Here is an 18,317-nt window from a genome sequence, read left to right on the forward strand (position 1 = left end):
TCAGCCTAAAAGAAACTTCTTCTTCTTCTTCTTCTGTTATAACTAAACACACATCGGCGGTGGTGGTGGCTACACTGCGGCAGCGGCGGCGACGGCACCCAAGATCAAGTTCTAAAAATACCACCGGCCGTTGTGAAAGCTCTCGCACTCGAGAAAGAAGCCGAAACGTCGACAGTCGCAGCACGTGAAATCTGTGCTTCGGGAGCAGATAGAGAGAGAGTGAGATATTATGCACACGATGCACAGAAAAAAAACAAACGTCGCGTTCGATGCTTCGACGTTGTCCGATCGATTGGTAGTTTATTGAGCACGTGCGACCGAATTTTATTGTTTAATTGATGTGTTGTGCGGTGTGACGATCGCTGGCAGTTGACTTGGTTTTACCGTAAATTTCAAGGGGCCACTCGATCGAACTTGACATAAATATTACGGTTATCGAATAGAGAAAAAATTAGCCGCTGTGATTATGTAAGCAATGTTGAAGCTCGAGTAAAATTGTAGATAATTTCCTGTACAACTGTCAGTGTCTGGTCAAGTGGAGAAAAAAGTTTAAAAGTGAAAAAAAAAAAAAACAAAAACGAAAAATGGGCGAAGAACTCGGCGAGCGCATCACCACCGAGACTCTGCGCAAGATCGCCTCGAACGAGGAGTACGCAGAGAACGAGATGCTCTGCGTCGCGGAGTACCTCATCGACCTCTACGAGTACGACGCCGAGGCGCACTTCGGCCTGGTCGTGAGCGACGAGCCGGCCCAGTGCGGCGAGCTCGACAAGCTCAAGGAGCTGGACGTCCGTAAGGAGCCGTTCTTCTTGATCTACAGCAAGGCGGCGAGGCACTGGGTCTGTCTGGCGGTCACCTATCTGCACAATTCGGTGGTGGTGCTGTACAAGGACTCGCTGGGCGCGCAGATACCTCACACGCTGAGGGACGCGATCGGCAATTGTTTGCAAAGCGAGACGGTGCGTTTCGAGAGCCACAGGGGCACGGAGCAGAACGACGAGAACAGTTCGGGCCCGATTTGTCTGAGGAATCTTCAGGTGCTCATGAAGGGCCTGAAATCGGATACGATCAAGGTACACAAAAATCGACTCGATCTCTCTTTCTTTTATCATCGATTCACTAATTCTCTCTCGTCAGGTGCCTCTCGTTGAAAAATTTCAAAAGGTCCGCTTCTGCACGCAGTACGGCGTGCAGAACGTCAAGCGGGAGTTTCGCCTCTGGCTGCAGAAGTACCTGCTGGGTGGCCTGGAGGCTCTCTGCGCCGAGCTCTGCTCCGATCCGGACTATCCGAGCTTTCGCGACGAGGTCGGCCTCTTTCTCGACGACTGCTCCCGACTGCTGCGCGAGACCTATCTGCTGTCGAGCGCCTACACGGGCCTGCTCAAGTCCGAGGCGAAGGAGAAGCAGCAGGATCCGCGACACGAGACGGATTACAAGACGATGAAGGCCATGAAGGACGCGCGGAGCGCCTTTTACAGGAATCAGGAGGTGTCGAGGAGCATCAAGTCCGACGAGAACGACTTTGTCGACATCGACGACGGCCACAGAGTCTACAATCTCGATATCCAGGAGAGGCGAGTGTTGTATATGCGTTAAAATTTCCATTACAATTCATCGATTTGCGCTCGAGCGTTCTCGAGCTCATTAATTATTCGAGCTTATTTATAGGCCGCGCCAAAGTAAACAATCGACGGGCTTTTAATATTAATACGCCGTTGAAAATTTGATACGCGTACTAGCGCTGACTGCTTTATGTTACGGAGCGTCGTGGAAAGCCTCGCAAAACTGCAATTCGTACATTTCCATTTGCATAAATTATATTTTATGTATTAAAATTTTTGTGCGTAAATACAGATACCCCGAACAGATGCAAAAATTCACGAAAATCTTCGCCGTCCTGGCCCAGGCCGAGATGAACGAGGAGCTCGAGCGAGTCCTGCAAAAGGTCAGCCAGATGCTGCGCTTGGATTACGCCAAGATAAGGGTGTACTTCGACAAGGCCAAGGCCACAGTGAGGCGACCGGAGCTGATGGCGGCCGCTCGTAATTCCGACTGCAATGCGCCACCGAGCGCCGCGGCACAGATCGAGAAAGCGGCCGCGGCGCTGAAGCTCAAGTCGAAACACATAAGGGTATGGATTTTCTTCGTAAGTCGTTTCGTTCAAGATCTTTAGAATCTTTTCTAATCTCGCAGGACGCGCAAAAGGCCGACGCGGCGGACAAAAAGATCAAGTCGTGGGACCAGCTGGTCTCGGAGCTGGTGCTCGACGTGCAGCACGACGATCTCACGAGCAAGGAGGACGTCGATCGGCAGATTCGCGAGATTCGCGAGTCTTACGCCAAGATAATGAAGCATTACGCCGCGTGGAAGGACAAGGGCGTGGGCGAGATCATGGCCTGGGCGAACGAGCGCAAAGCCGAGGAGAAGCCGTTCGAGGTCGAGGCGATCGAGGAGGCCGTGGCGATACTGGACAGAGCCAACGAGATCGCCACCGGCGGACAGCGTCTGCGAGCCACCCAGATCCTGTCGGTTCTGGTGTTCGTCCGATCGACCGAGTCCTATCACGGCAAACTGTGCCAGATCGAGAGCGGCGAGGGCAAGACCGTGATAGTGTCGCTGCTCGCCGTGACGATGCTGCTGCAGGGCGAGAAGAGCGTGGACGTGATCACGAGCAACGCCGTGCTGGCGCAGGAGGGCGTCGACAGTCGCAAGCTCTTCTACGCGATCTTCAACGCGAGCTGCGCGACCAACGCCCCGGACAAGAGCTACGCCCAGGGCCCGAGAAGGTGCTACCTCGCCGATGTGGTCTACGGCAGCATAAGCGACTTTCAGTTCGACTATCTGCGCGACACCGCCGAGGGCCTGGGCACGCTGAGCGGCCGACAGTTCGGCCGGGTGATCCTCGACGAGGTCGACAACATGCTCGTGGACAACGGCCGCCACATCGCCAAGATCTCGTCGCCCTTCGCCGGCATGGAGAACCTCAAGTACATCTATCTGAGGATCTGGAACGAGCTGCTCGACGCCGAGTCCGAGCTGATCGACGACTTCCAGGAGAAGATCGACGGCTTCGCCGGCCTGAAGAGCGTCAAGCGGATGGCCGTGGACGAGTTCGTGAAGATATTCGACGCGTCGATGATCGGCCGCTTGGAGGAGCGCATCAAGGCGAACCTCAAGGTAAACGGTTTAATTCATTTTAATTGTGTACACCGTTAATGATAACTTAAATTTAATGCATATTTAAGGTACTTTTACAGTAAATGTTTGTCGTAAATTAATGTATCAACACTGATTAATTTTTTTACTTCAACTCATATACATCAGAATTCAACAAATTAACAAAAAATAATTTTGTACTTTCATTTTGACCGAAATTGCTAAAAGAATTTATGGAAATTCAATCATAATTAAATTCAGTCCCCACCGCTAGATGGCGAATACACCTTTATTCCGTAAATCTGCAAGTGGCCCAATCAAAATAATTGTATAATAAGTACAACCAAGATTTCTGAAAATCCTTCCATTGATGTGTATGTTGATATTTTTCAAGATGTGTATATTAATCGGCGCTCGCCACCAAATGCGTGTTCGCAGGACCTGGATTACAAATTCGTGCCGACGCACTGTCTGCGCTACGCCAAGAGCATGATACCCAAGTGGATCGGCAACGCCATCCGAGCGCGCTACTTCATACGCGAGAACGAGCAGTACTCGCTGAAGGAGGCCAACGGCGAGCTGGCCATAATCCCGGTGGACTACAGCAACACCGGCGTCACTCTGAAGAACACCGTCTGGTCCTACGGGCTGCACCAGTTCATCCAGATCAAGCACAATCTGCGCGTCACCCCGGAGAGCCTGACCAGCAGCTGCGTGTCGAATTACGCCTACATCGGCAAGTACGGCAACCGGATATTCGGCCTCACGGGCACACTCGGCTCCAAGGCCGAGCAGGATCTGCTCTCGTCCATCTACAACGTGGATTACGCCCGGGTGCCGACCTACAAGACCAAGCTGTTCGAGGAGTACAGGGGCGTCGTCGTGCCCGACGACGAGTGGAGCTTCGAGATCGCACTGATGGCCGCGGGCATGATCAAGTATTCAGGTATACGCGCCGACAAAATGACATTTCAGCAAGTTCAATCTTATGCGCGCACTATTGTGATTGATTTGGTACTTAAAATTTATTTATTTCCATTGAAAATTAATGTTTTCATAGAAATTTATTTTTTGCATCAATTCATCGAAAAATCTACGAAATTTATCATAATTAAATCAATTCCAAATTTAATCATATTTATGACCAACTTCCACCGCTAGATTGAGAGTACCTTTATTAGCTAATCTGCAAGTGGCAAGGTTAAAATAATTGTACATAGCAAATTTGTGTTGACAAATTATCTTGAATCGATAATGTTTCTGTTGTTAGAATTAATACCAGTCTATACCACTAGTTATCAAGTACCTTCGTTTGAAAATCAGCAAGCGGCAAATTGAAAATAATCCTATAAGTTAAAATTTAAATCCTATAATAGTTAAATATATTTATCTATTATACTTCCTTCCTCCACATTTACATCAGTTTTAAAGCTAAACACAATTTTGGTCGTATCTCCCCCTCTTTCTGGGCAGGTCGAGCGGTCTTGATCATCTGCAAAACCATCGCCGACCTGATGCTGCTGGAGGAGCACTTCGCCGCGTTCAAGGACCTCATGAGCTCGGACTGCCCGATGCGGCTGAAAAAGTTCCAGGACGAGGAGTGCGTGGACGTGACGCGCGACACCGTCCTGCCCGGCGACGTGATCGTCGCCACGAACATCGCGGGCCGCGGCGCCGACTTCAAGACCTCGAAGGAGCTCGAGGCCCGGGGCGGCCTCCACGTCTACGTGGGCTTCTGCCCGGACAACGAGCGAGTCCGCGAGCAGGCCTTCTTCCGCACCTCGAGGCAGGGCAATCGGGGCAGCGCGCAGCTGGTCGTGCGCGAGAGCGAGATCAAGAAGCTGAATCTGGACACGAGCGATTGTTCAGAGGTGGATTTCGACGAGGTAATTATATACAATTTATAAGATTCTGAACGTACTTCGATTTTCAAAACATGTACTTTCGTAGGTGAAGAGAAGAATCGATATAATCGAGAGAGAAAGATTGAGCGACATCAAGCTGACCAAAGTCGACGTGTTGCGATACGAGGACGCGCTGTTCACGCTGTTCTCCGACCTCTGCCAAGAGCTGAAAAACAACAACGTCATAACGTGGGGCCACTCCTACCTCATGAAGGATCTCAAGGAGCTCTGGGCCTTCTGGCTGGAGGATCAGAATTTCGAGGGCAAAAAGTACTCGATGAAGGAGGCCAGCTACATCTTTTACAGTTTCAAGAATCACGAGAGAACCAGGCGAATCATCAGCGGGACAGTCACGCAGAATCCCTATTACGGCATTTTGCAGGCCGACTTTTTCATGAAGAACGACGAGGTGGACAAAGCCAAGGCGGCACTGATCAACGCCATCTGTCTGAGCAAGAACGCCAACGTCATGTATCCGGCTTTCCTCATGCTGTTCGACTCGACCCTGGAGGAGAAGGGCCGGCTCATGCCGCGTTTTCGCGAATTTCTCGCCAAGGTCTTCGCCTGCGGCAACTCCACGGCCAACGACAAGTACGCGATCTACGCCGCGGAGATCCTCGAGTACTTGACCATCTCGCAGGCCGGCCTCAGCGAGGAGATCGAGCACATCGAGCGGCGGATATTCAACGACGAGCACAACTACGGCTTCAAGCGCATCCTGATCAAGCCGGCCAAGGGCAAGGAGAACGTCCTCGTCAAGCAGTTCGCCGCCAAGCTGACCTGCCTCAAGGTCTATCGCAGCAACGTCGAGCTGCTGCTCGAGGCCTTCGAGGGCAGCGACACCAATAATCTCGCGGTGAGCAAGCGAATCGGCGATTACTTGAAGCACTTCAAGCCCGACACGAAGGAGGAGAAGCAGACCAAGGACCTGATGATCGAGCCCGAGCTGTCCGAACTGGGATCGAAGGGCCTGAAGACCATCTACGGACTGAAGAAGCTAGGCCTGATACCCGAGGCGACGGCGGAAAAGTCGAGGTCGCAGCTGATGGCCGCGCTGGCTCTGATCGCGAGATCCACGGCTTTTCCGCCACTGAGCTTCGCCGTGGCCAACGTGACGAGCGTCATGATAGCCGAGGCCGTCGCCTCGATCGTGCTGGCCCTCTTCAAGGAGAACAGCAGCGTGGACGACATGGTGCACAAGTCCGAGTATCTGCAGGGCAAGTCGCTCAACTACGTCGTGAGTCTGATGACCTCGGGCGATCTCAATCACGACGTCTGCGTCAAGATATTTCTGCGCATGGTCAGGTCGTATCGCGAGTCCTACTACATACTCGAGCACTCGAACGACAGCAACATGAAGCTGATAAAGAACGTCAACTCGACGGAGATATCGAGGATGGCCAAGACCCTGGACGAGTACGGCGAGTACGGCACGGCCAACTGGACGAGGCGAGTCAAGGTACCCGAGGCTCTGGTGGCCCACTTCTTCGAGAGCGACATCATGAACACGGGAATTGCTCAGCTGGTCGAGTTCGTCGTCGAAAAGGAGAGCAGCAGCAACGGCAAGGTGGACAACGTCGATGCGAAGCACGAAAATATCGACAAGACTCCGACGTTCTATTATCCTCCGAAAGAATGGCAGGGCGTGACCAAGATCGAGAGCTTCATCGCCAGGGCTGCGCCGAAAAAATTCGGTGGAAGCTTCGAGGAAGTTTCCAAACAATTTTCTCAGGGCTCGAGCTATTTCGTCACGGTGAGATTTCCATCGGAAGACTTGCTGAAGGATACCGAGTACTCGTCGATCAGTCCGACGAAGTTACCCGCGATCGCCATGCTGGAACGAGACCGCGGATCATTGGTGAAATTGCGCTCGATCGACGAGACGACCAAACAGGCGTACTCGAGCAGGCAGACGGAGCTGTTGCGCAAGAAGGAATTCTGGGCGGTGCTGAGGAACGAGATAGCGGAGATTCTGGCGATTTCCAAATTCTTCGAGCAGAACGGCCGCGAGCACGCCAACTACTCGATGGCCCTGGTGCAGATGCTGCATTACTGCAAGAGCGCCGACTTGGGCGCGCCGATAGGAAAATTAATCACCAGCGAGCAGTGCAACGTACTGGTCAAACAGTTCAGATTGAAGCACGAGATCGCGTAGTCCGTTTCGATATAGTGTAAATTCGCTCATTTTTACCGTAAGTTTTTAGGATAGAATTCGTACTTTTTATGCAGCACCCACGCGTTTGTGCGGCGGTGTCGTTATACATTTTTCCTATCATAGATTGCAATTGATTTTATCGTTCGTATATATTTGTGACGTGTATATTGTTAAAACGAACTAATTTTGTACATAAGAAGTTATAAAAATAGATGAAGTTTTAAAAATAGCACCGATTTTCTTTGTTTATATAATTTTACCTGCTACCTTTTCTTTACACAGATCCTTGCAATGAATCATTAACTTACAAGGTGAAGTTGATTAATTGTCTTAAAAACAACATATATTACTTATTGTTGTTATTTAAAATGTCAGAAACAATTAAATAAGAATACATTTTAGTTATGATGTGCAAAAATTAAATCAAGCCTGATTTTTGGTTTAGTCCCGCGTTAATTCCAGTGACTTGTAATAAATAATTTTGCATTCATAAAGAATGTAACATCATAATAGTCGCGGCGTCGATGTATATACATACACACGCCGACTTTCATTATAAAAATCACCCTCAATCACAAAATCAATGAAGCGAAGTAAATCAGACGTGTGTAGAGACATGCGGCGACGATCAGGGAACTGTTGTCGTTGTTGGACGAGTGAGTTCATTCAATATGAGTCGAAAAAAAAGGTTCAACACCGTAATTACTACTACTGGCTAAAAGATAAAATAAAACTGAATCAACAAAAATGGACGAGTTGGCACGCATGTTCGAAGGTAAAATAATTTTAGTGGAAAATTATTTTTAAAAATATAGCGAACATTCAGAAAATTCATGCAAATTATTGATGTCAATCAGCGAAAGAAACATGGAGGTACATCATACTCATCGAAAAATTAGCCGGATGTTGGCCGTATCAATATCCGCGTGTGAATTCGATCGTTCGCGTGTTCAACGGTGTGATGCTGGTATCTTTGTTAGTTCCAATAGTAGGTTCTCAACGTTTTGCTACTGTAATACATAGAAAGATTTTACATGGATTTTTATCTACGAATAGGTTTGCAGATTGTTAATTGAACTGAATTGCGTAGATATGGACATACAGCTTGTAATTGAAAATACCTTCGTTTCAACGATCTTATCTGGCGTCCTAATAAAGTTCATAGCTCTTTACATTAATGAAAAACAGGTAAAAAATTAGACGGTAAAATATATATGTTTTTAAAATAAATACGTATAACTTATGTTTCAATAGAGGGAAGAGGTATATCAGAAAATGACATTTAAAACACTGAAAATCACCAATAACAAAGAGACCCAAGTGATGAACTATCACTCGAGGGCGGCGCCATTATTTTTAACCAAAATCTTGCTCTGCGTCGGTCTAACCACTATGATGTTCGAAACGATACCCTTGGCCAATATGAATTTGGAATATTACCTGCAATCGAATCTAACGTTCAAAATCAAGCAGCTGCCGATGTACGCCGAGTACTTCGTCGATCAGGAGAAGTATTTTTACGCGTTGCTCTTTCACATGTTCGTGTCGAGCTGGGTCGCGGTGTTCATCAACATCTCCTTCGACGCGGCCTTCGTCCTCATCGTTCACAACCACTTGGCGCTTTACAAAATTGTAAGGTCAGTTTAGCCTGAAATTTTCTTGAATTCTTTTCTCAAATTATCGTCAATTATTGAATTACTTTTCTCTGTATTCAGCATGAGGCTCAGAGAGGCGTCGAAAAACGACGACGATAACGTGTGTTACTGCAAAACTATATCGTACGAACATGAGACTCGAGGCAACATCATCAACGCGATCGAGATCCATCAGACGGCTATAGAGTAGGTCACATTGCACGCGGCTATATTAATGGTTTTCACTCTACGACGTTTCTTTATGTTCCGACAGAATTACCAATACGATTGAGAAGGCCTTCAGCGTGCCGTTGTTTCTTCTGACCGTTCAAAATATGTCGACGTTCGGGGGCCTGCTTGTTTTGGTACATTAGTTTTTCAGAAAAAAAAAGTTTTCTCATTGCACTTGAAAAAGATTAATGTATAATTAATTTTAGGTGATGACCACCGTCCGCGATCCTGTCGAGCTGTTCAGATATTTCGTCACGTTTGCCGGAGTTTTGAGCTATTTCAGCCTCTTCGCCGTGTTGGGTGAAAAAGTCATCACCAACAGTACAGCCATATTCAGCGAATCGTATGCACTTTGCCTATAAAGCGAGATTACTAATTTCAATCTAATAAAACAAATATGATCAGTTATTTCAGTTACACTACGAATTGGAAAAATCATTCGAAACCTCTAACTGCGCTGTTTCGCATAATCATGATGCGCAGTATGAAGCCAGTTGATATAAAGGGCGGATCGTTGGTCTTGGGTATGCAAACGCTGGGCCAGTTTTTCCAGCAAAGCTTTCTGTACATACTGTTCTTTCGACTGTTCCGAAGACCCGCGTAGACAATTTTTCGCGAATCTGAAAAAAAAAGGAATCGACAGGTGTGTCGGAATGAAAGAAAAAATCAAGACAGAAGATTTCACTACAAAAGGCACCCAATACAGTATATTTCATAAAGTATAATAAAATACATCGGTGTTAGAGACAGTTACAATACTGAAAAATAATTGTGTTATCGATCATATAATATTTACACTTATTGACAACTTATAAAGGATGCGATACATATTGTTTCGAGCGAAGATCGTTGTTTTCTCTAATCTGATCAATAACGTACAGTTATAGCGCAAAATATATTATTACGTTCGTTTCGTTAATGACGCGACAAAATATGAGTAAGTGTGTTTGGAAGAATTTTTGAAGAAAAGGAGAGACAATTTTATTTCATCATTTTTTTTTAATTTGAAAAATTAGGTACCATGCAGTAAAATGTTTGTTTATCGATGATAGAAAAGTGTCAGTTGTTTCTTCGTGTATACTAGCTAGATATTCGTTCGGTATTTATTTTGTTCCATTATCGCGTGAGACCAGGTAAACTTCGCAAAAAATATACAGCGTTAGCGTATAGATAGATGGTTTTTTTTTATCAAACTCGTGGGTACTTTTTTGTGGCCTCAAAATGTCAAAAAGCTCGGGGATTTATTCAAGCTCGGTAACGTTACGATTTATTACTATCAACATTATTGCGCAAAAATAGTTTCTATACTTTTGTGGAATTTCGAGGACCATAAGCACGTGCTCGCATTCAAACTCAATAATTGCATCGAAAAATTCGTGTATATTCGTCAAGAAATTAGTTTTTTCTGTTTCTCTCAAAGTTCTAGTGTATATTATTATATCGAAATTGGGTACTTATTAGATTGAGTATAGAATGGAAGTAATTTTTTTCGAGTTCAAATCTGAAATTACTGAGATGAAGATGATTATTTTTTCATTGCAAGTTAAATGAAGGGCGAGACGAAGATTAAAATTCAGTTCAACTCATAAAGTTATTTCGTTACACATGTAAATAATATACAATTTTTTTCGCAAAATTATAATTTATCGGTCACCATCCCACAAAGATATAACTGTCGATATCTGGCTGGACCGTTTTTACTCGTTATTAAGTTTAGTCAATCGTTAGAAACGATTCTCTCGTCTCTTAAAGAGTAATCAAATTAGTAAGGACTTTTTTTCTTCCTTTGCAATTTCTGGTAGATACATTCATACGTACGATCGATCTTTATTCAGCATTATACACTCGTACTTTCACTTTAGTAGCGAAAAATTGGAATTAGAAAAATAGTTTGATTGAAAGGACTCGAGAAACCTGCGTAAAACCTTACACTTTTCGGTTTCTGACTATATCTCGTGTTAATGCCGATCGAGCGCAGGAATTATCTCGAGAAATAAATCGAAAGACATTAGTTCGTGTAATGTTTTTTTTACTTTTTTGTTTTAATGAATATCTATCGATTAAAAGGTGAAAAAAAGTTATTTCACTAAAGAAAAAACATTTTTCGCAATTCGTTTAATGTACTGCACGGTCCGTCTTAAGATCAGCTTACTCAATTTTTTTTTTGATTATCTATATGAAGACTTTCATATTTTTGTTTTGTATAAGCTTGTCAAAAACGTGACACGCGCCTCTCGCTAATTAGAAATTATAACATTGAACATAAATGTTTCAACAAGTTTTAGGTTTAAAATTACAAAATTTGGCTTTGTGAACAGGCCAAGGCGTGCGTTGGATGTTACGGATGCTACCTTTTACAAACTACATTCGATAAAAGATGTTTACAAATGACTTGAGGTTAAGAAATACGTTATAATTGTTTTATGTTCTATAATAGTAATCATGTTATGATTTTTTAGTCGTAATAATAATTATAACTATAATTTATATAACGTAATTTGTAATGAATAATAATAATTTTATAGATTAATTTTTGATATAGACATATATCATTTGAAAACAAAGTAAGACTAACGCATTCATGTATTATGTTAACTTATTAAATTGTATAAAAACTTTCGGTATATTACAATATCTTACAGAAGAATGGTACGTGTATGGTTATTTTTGCCAATGTGCGCGATCATCCTGATTTTTATTTTCATTTTTACTAGCAGCGACGAATCAGCGGATTTAAAAGCATGTTTAACGAGTCTGCTTAATAAATGATGATTCACATACTGTTACAGTGTAGATACACACTCTTAATATGTATATGACAATAGTAAAAATGCAAAAAATATTCACACATTATATTTGAACCTATATACTTTTGCATCGAGCTTGAGCAGAAAAATGACGATTTAAGGGATGAAAATGTTATTTTTCTATAAGTTCCCTGTGACGACATGTACTTTTGCTGCGAGATGACTAAAGCAAAAGCTCTGCGTTATAATTGAGGAATGGTCACTTTTGTGCTTTTCACTCAAAGCGCGTGAAAAAGTTTCGATCGACGGTTCGCTCAAATGTTACTTTAAACTGTATTATTCTGTTCCTACGTAAAATTTCAATTATGCTACGTATAATTAAATGCAGTGCTTTTTTAAGTTATAAATAATCATGCACATATAAGTATATAATTTTTACGTATTCTTTCATTACATTGGTTTTGTTTTTTTAGAACACATCAATGTTCACGCAAGTAAAGCATAAAAAACTATAAATTGTAAAATATGCATAAATTATTATTTTAAAAACATTCTAAATCACATAAAAATAGTACCATTCTCGCATACAAACAAACAAACAAACAAACAAACAAAATTAAAAACAAACATTCCAAGATATCACTCCGATACTTTGAAACCGACTATAAGAAGTAAAAATCGATTATGGCAACGTTTACGCTTTTTCGAAACGTTTCTAATCTCTGTTTCGATATAAAAAATTCTTATAACGAAAATCAGGCACAAATGCACAAGATTATTCCAGCGAACCGATCGAGCTATCTTCTCTCTCTCTCTATCTTAATTAATTAATTAATTATTAAATTGATTATAATTCCGTGACCGGAAAATCGGGGGCCTCGTTTCAGAGATTCACGGACACGTCGTAGGCTTCGGACGAGGTCGGCGAGGCGAGCGACGACGATGTCGTGGGTGACTGTAGCTGGGCCGGGGTCGAGTGGCCCGTTGGCGGCAGATGCGACGTCGGCGACTCGAGGGTGGAATTCCAGTGACTGCTGCGCTCGGTACTACCGCCGTCGCCGCCGTCGTCGGAAATAATCGAAATATCAGCTATAATTCCGCTCTCTGTAAATAGTAGCAACACGATAAATGATCAAAAGCTGTTTAGCATGGCACAGTACAGCTGAGAGAATGTGTGCACTACTCACCAACGCTACATTGACTATTGAGCGTGGTGCTACGATGATGCAGCCTCGGGCTCGTGTCCAAGCCCAAATTCAGCGTGTTCGGGGGTCCGCTGCTGCCGCCGCTGCTCGACGACGAGCTCACGGATATGACGCTGTGCGGTCGTCGACTGCATCTACTCGAGTCGTCGCTGCTCGACACGGCTATCGAGTTACGGAATCTTGGAGCTGCTGAAAGACGACGGAAGCGGAATTTTTAAAACTAAGACTCAGAAACGAAGACTGAGAAATTATCAGACGCCGAAGAAAAACTCACTTTTGGACAGCTGGGCGACACTGATCGATCGATCGCTTATCTGGTCAGCGCTGGGTCTGATGTCCAGGCAGGGTTTGTTACCGATGCCCATGCTCGACATTTCGGCCAGGCGCACTTCTGTAAATTTGCATATACGAGAGAAGAGTTTAGTTTAAGTTTATTACATCGAAAATAAAAATCCATAAAAATTGAAAGAAGAGTCTCGAACGAACCTCTGTTTCTGAGCGCCTGTTTCCAGAGTAAATTACTGAGCTCTTCGGTCCAGGCCTTCTTGATGTCCTCGCTGGCGCACTGCAGCGTGTACGTATCGCCCGGTTTGCGCTTTCTGAACCAGATCTCGAACTTTGTCGGCGAGTCGGCTATCACCGCCGTCAGTCCGATGTCCGTCGTCTTGATGCTGTGCTTGTAGATGTAGATGTCGAGGTTCTGTACGCGCGACAAGATAAAGGGGGAGGTAAAAGAGGATCATTAGCGTGAATCAATCAAGTACATTCGATAAGTACTGCTATATGTAATATACGTAGAAGATTGGTATGAATCGACTTACGCTTACCTTGCGATCGGGGAATCTGCGAGCTTTGCTGAACAGAATCAGATCCTCGAAGAGGAAGACTTGGCGCAGGCATTTTTTGCCCTTGCCCTGCCACACCAGAAATTCGTTTTGACGCAGCAATCTGCCTTGCTCCTTGACGTTGACCTGGATATAATTTATGTATTTGTTTTGTGACTCGTTCGAGGAATCGATCAAAAATACGAAAAAAAAAAAAAATAAAATAAAATAACTCACGTCGCAATCGCGCAACGAGTCCATGGCCAAGAGATCGTTGCCGTGTCTGAGCTGGAAGCGCACCATCTGCTCGGCCGACCTGAGATCCGCCTCGCCCTCGACCATCGGCCTGACGCTGTCGATGTCGTCCTTGTCGTCCTTGACGTCGTCGCCGCCGCTGTTGGTGCTGCTCTTGCCGGCCGACAGCTGCTCCGACAGGTCCATGCCGGCCTTGACTAGCTGCTGCAGCAGCAGCGCGTACTTGCCCATACGCTGCACGGGCTTGAGCAGATACGAGGCCAGGTCCATCTTGTCGCCGAGCTCGAGCTGCTTGGCCTTGAAGAAGGTCGTGCCGTACTCGGCCATCAGCGAGTCCGAGTTGGGCTTGTTCTTGTTGTAGAGCGCGTACAGGTAGAACTTCTTCTCGTGGCGCAGGAAGCTCTGGCCGACCATCATGGGCGAGTGCTCGCAGGACTCGAGCTCGCGCAGGAAGTACTGGCTGTGGAACTCGTAGATCTTCTCGACGTTGCCGAAGATCACGTTTCTCTGGCCTCGCAGCGACTGGGGAATGTCCTCGCGCAGCAGTTCCGGTATGTAGTTCTGTGTACGGAAAGCACAATTTTACGAATATTTTTTTCCACTTGTCCTTCGCTCGCATTATATTATGCATCGTGTATACTGCCCGCCCGCGAGTTTACAGTTACGAAAGCAACTCGGTCTCTCGGGCGGTACGTATACGTACGCGTCTTGGGCAATTTGTAACTTTGGCGTAAGCTGCTTACCTCTATTATGTACTCGAGAGATTTCACGTAATCACGCTCAGTCTGTATCATCTCCCTCATTATAAGTAGGATGGTTCTGCAAAAACGGGGAGAAAAAATGTTATGTTTTTTTATAGCGTATATACAACAACAAAAACAACACGTAATCTAGTTTACCGAGCCGTTAAATTGTCTAATTATGTATGATTTTAGCGCATAGAAGGCGCGAAAGACTACTCGATAGAGAAATTTCGAGCTCATTAGTGGCTGGAGTAAAAATACATTTTTCCACTCAGGAAAGCTCTCGCATATTTTCCAGCCGCGGTGAAATTGTCAACTTTTACCGCGCACGAAATAGGTCGACCGTGTCAAATATAAATAGTTGTTTGTTTTTATTTGTCCACTTACTTTTTGGCTTTCATGCCGTGGGCGATGCTCGGCGCCCGATTCAGATGCGAATTGACCGGTGGCCTGTTGAGGGTGCGCCTCTGCTGCTGGGGCGAGCGGGTCTGCGGGGTGCGGGGCGGCGAGCAGTCGAGCAGCTGCTCGCTGCTCTCTCTCAGCTCGGCGATGTTGTCGAGGCGTCCGCCGCCGCTGGCGCCGCTGGAGCTGCCGCTGCTGCCGCTCGCGCCGCTGCTGCAGTGGCTGCTGCTGGCCCCGCTGCTGCTCATCATCATCATGGCTCCGCCGGGATTGACGCCGCAGTTGTTCTCGCTGGCGCCGGCGCACGAGGCGCCGCTGCTGTTGCCGTCGCTGTCGTCCCAGGAGGTGCCTGAAACGGTTTGCAGTAGTCGATGATGATGATGTTGTTGTTGTTGTTGTTGTTGTTGTTGTTGTTGATGATGTTGATGATGATGTTGATGATGTTGCTGATGTTCAGTTGCTTGTTCAGCGCTCGAACTACTACAGCTGCTCGCGCGGTGCTGCACTTTATCGTGCGTCAACAGATGCTGAGCTAGATGAATGTGCTTGAGGATGAATCCTCTCGAGGAAGCATCTGAGAATGGATTCGGAAAGATTTTTGCGTGCGTGAGATTTGGCGCGCCTTTTTTTGACACCGCGGGTCGGGGGGCGGAGGAACGAAGCCGCGCGCGATACGAAAGCAAGAAGAGGATAAGCAGTTTTGACAAACAACGTTGGAATTTATACTCACGTTTTCCCAGAGCCTCGTCCCACGAGTTGGCCGAGTCCGAGTGGGCCAGACTCCTTCTGCGCTGCGGACTGCCCGGGGCCGAGGAGCCCCTCGTCATCTCCAGGGCCTCGGCGCACTTGGTCCTGGCCATTCTACACTGATCCAGCAGCACGTCGTTGCCCAGCTTCTCGGCGAGCGCCATCATCTCGGCGAAGTGCTCGGCCGGCAGGGGCGGTCTCGCCGCCAAGAATTGCTGCGCCTTGCGCTCGCCCGCCGCTAACTGCCTGGCTTCCTGTGCCCAGTCGTAAGCCTTGTCCTGCAGCAAGCAGCATCGCGACGTGTCCTCGAGGTACTCGCGACGGTCCTCGAGCCTGGCGCCGAAGCCTCGCAGATGCTGCTTGAGGGAGCGCGCGAGCTCGCGCAGCCCGGAGGCCGACGCGGCCTCGGCTAGATCGCTGCCCTTGTCTAGGTGTCTCTGTAAGCAGGAAAGGGAGATACTTTGTTAGGGATGCGTCATGGAAATATAATATCGATTTATATATCGAATTAGCCGCACTCAATCGAATCACTGAGATGTAATTTTCACCTACTGCTTCTTTTATTGCCTTACGCGTCAATATAACATTGCTAATTACAAGGAAATAGTAATCAACAGCTCGAGGGCGCGCAACACAACCCTAACGCACAGTCGCTCGAGAATGTCAAAGGCAAACTTCTGCACTATGTCAAAGACTACGTTGTACATATACCAATTCGACGTTTGTGCATACACCCTGAGCAGCGCACATACTGAGCAAAAGAGAAAGAGAAAAATAGCAGCAGCAGCAGGCGAACTCTTTATTGGGTAGTACGAAAAAAAAGGTTGAAGATTGGCGGGCGTAACGTGTGCGCGACGACTTTTACACATTGTATTCATGTGTGTGTGTGTATGTGTGCGTGAACGTCGACGCCCCCACGTCGAGTACGTTGAATATATATATTCGCGACAGAGAGACATACGCGTGCGCCACGTGGTCTCTCTCGCGCGATATTTCTGGTGTGAACTTGAATGGGCTTACTGCTGCTGCTGCACCGAGCGGCGACGCGGCACGTACACCACGAGCGGGTAAAGTAATCAATCCCCCCGCGTACATAGCAGTATACGTGTATGTAAAGCACGAGAAGCCGATCTCTGCCTTTCAACGAGACACGGTAAAAGGTTTATTTTTTTTTCTGTCGTCGCCACCATTGCTGGATAGCGGGGGCGGGTTTGCCAGTTTATATGTATACATTTTGAATTCACGAAAAAGTGGCCGTAGCTCGACAGGGTTCACACGATCGAATTAACTATGTGTATATATATACGGGATGTAGAAAAGAAAATACGGAAAAACACGTAACAAGTTGAAGCGTGCGCGGGGGGAAGGACGGAATTAGCCGATCGACTCGGCGAAAATCCAGCATGTCTAACGGTGTGCTGCAGCAGCAGCACGCAAAACAAACGGACCTAAAAGAAGTAAAATAGAAGTACACGTATAAAAAAAAAAAAGAAAAAAGAAAAGGAAAACTGCAGCTCTGCTCTCGGCGCACGCGTCTAGAGTTCATTGTACTTCCTCATAATAAACTTCCTATATATCTGCCGCTCGGCTCGGCTCGGCTCAGCTCTCGACTCGACTCTCGGGCTTCTCTCTCTTTCGCTCGCGCGCGCGTTATTTCTCTGTCGAGCAGCCCACCCCCGCATCTCCGTTGACGCGCGTGAGAGTTCGTTGAACGTGTATAGAGTACACATATTGAACACGCGGTGATCTGGGTGGTCGCGACCCTCGCTTATTTATTTTAGTGGTTTTTTGTTCGTTTCGTTTATTATTCGACGTGTAATACATGCGCCTCGTTGTTGTCAAATCGCATGGAAAGTACGTTCGAATGCTGTGTTTTAGACAATTTGGCGAACTTCGAAGTATAAGAGTTGCAGTTTTATGCAATTATGGTTTTTTTCGAACAACAGAGGAAGCTGTGCGCGCGATACAAGATCGTCTGATCTTTGGTAACGGATCACGAGTAGGCGAGAAATGGTCGAACGGCGCGTGCGATAAACATTATGTACGTTTCGCGCTTCGAAATGAAATTGACGCACGCGAATAGGAGTAGCAGCAGCACTTCGTTTTCTTATTCCAACAATTGCTTCCCGAAGGAAAAAAAGAGCAGCCTAGCACGTGATACTATAGTCTTGTACAAATAAAAGCGCAAAACAGTTATACATGGCGCCCATTAACGCAAACACAATGAGCTAGAAAAAAAAGGCTCGCTTCTCGCTCGGTAGTAGAAAGAAAAAACAAAACTAGTTTACTATGAGTGCGTTAGGCCGACAACTGA

General features: G+C 46.1%; 3 protein-coding genes across 3 annotated transcripts in view; 2 read left to right on the top strand and 1 right to left on the bottom strand.

The window, feature by feature from the left end:
* On the top strand, nt 1-7,215 carry LOC106651975. Its single transcript, XM_014370691.2, has 7 exons — nt 1-1,073; nt 1,138-1,574; nt 1,855-2,131; nt 2,194-3,177; nt 3,595-4,102; nt 4,630-5,042; nt 5,107-7,215. The coding sequence occupies exons 1-7, from the start codon at nt 585-587 to the stop codon at nt 7,213-7,215; spliced, it is 5,217 nt and encodes a 1,738-aa protein (XP_014226177.1). The 5' UTR covers nt 1-584.
* Nucleotides 7,216-7,962: 747 nt separating this feature from the next.
* On the top strand, nt 7,963-9,684 carry LOC106651974. Its single transcript, XM_014370690.1, has 8 exons — nt 7,963-7,990; nt 8,073-8,203; nt 8,272-8,403; nt 8,470-8,852; nt 8,931-9,056; nt 9,124-9,214; nt 9,287-9,423; nt 9,495-9,684. Exons 1-8 carry the CDS (start codon nt 7,963-7,965, stop codon nt 9,682-9,684), a joined length of 1,218 nt encoding a protein of 405 aa, XP_014226176.1.
* An 848-nt stretch (nt 9,685-10,532) lies between these two features.
* Nucleotides 10,533-18,317, bottom strand: part of LOC106652107 — a 161,860-nt gene continuing 154,075 nt past the window's right edge. The window contains exons 14-22 of the mRNA XM_023458455.1: nt 15,987-16,440; nt 15,242-15,830; nt 14,855-14,930; nt 14,094-14,672; nt 13,860-14,003; nt 13,519-13,732; nt 13,307-13,423; nt 13,015-13,221; nt 10,533-12,931 (exon numbers count right to left, since the gene is read on the bottom strand). Coding sequence (XP_023314223.1) covers nt 12,711-12,931; nt 13,015-13,221; nt 13,307-13,423; nt 13,519-13,732; nt 13,860-14,003; nt 14,094-14,672; nt 14,855-14,930; nt 15,242-15,830; nt 15,987-16,440 — 2,601 coding nt within the window. The 3' untranslated portion in view covers nt 10,533-12,710. The remainder of the gene's footprint in view (nt 12,932-13,014; nt 13,222-13,306; nt 13,424-13,518; nt 13,733-13,859; nt 14,004-14,093; nt 14,673-14,854; nt 14,931-15,241; nt 15,831-15,986; nt 16,441-18,317) is intronic.

The sequence above is a fragment of the Trichogramma pretiosum genome, unplaced genomic scaffold (genome assembly GCF_000599845.2).
Source record: "Trichogramma pretiosum strain Unisexual culture from Peru unplaced genomic scaffold, Tpre_2.0 scaffold13, whole genome shotgun sequence".
NCBI lineage: Eukaryota > Metazoa > Arthropoda > Insecta > Hymenoptera > Trichogrammatidae > Trichogramma > Trichogramma pretiosum.

Bases quoted from the DNA above. Each gene is read 5' to 3' on its own strand.
- LOC106651975 (XM_014370691.2), top strand. From the start codon at position 585: ATGGGCGAAGAACTCGGCGAGCGCATCACCACCGAGACTCTGCGCAAG. The intron at 1,074-1,137 runs GTACACAAAAAT...CTCTCTCGTCAG, and splicing joins TGAAATCGGATACGATCAAG to GTGCCTCTCGTTGAAAAATT. The intron at 1,575-1,854 runs GCGAGTGTTGTA...GCGTAAATACAG, and splicing joins AATCTCGATATCCAGGAGAG to ATACCCCGAACAGATGCAAA.
- LOC106651974 (XM_014370690.1), top strand. From the start codon at position 7,963: ATGGACGAGTTGGCACGCATGTTCGAAG. The intron at 9,215-9,286 runs GTACATTAGTTT...AATTAATTTTAG, and splicing joins TCGGGGGCCTGCTTGTTTTG to GTGATGACCACCGTCCGCGA. The intron at 9,424-9,494 runs GTATGCACTTTG...CAGTTATTTCAG, and splicing joins ACAGCCATATTCAGCGAATC to TTACACTACGAATTGGAAAA.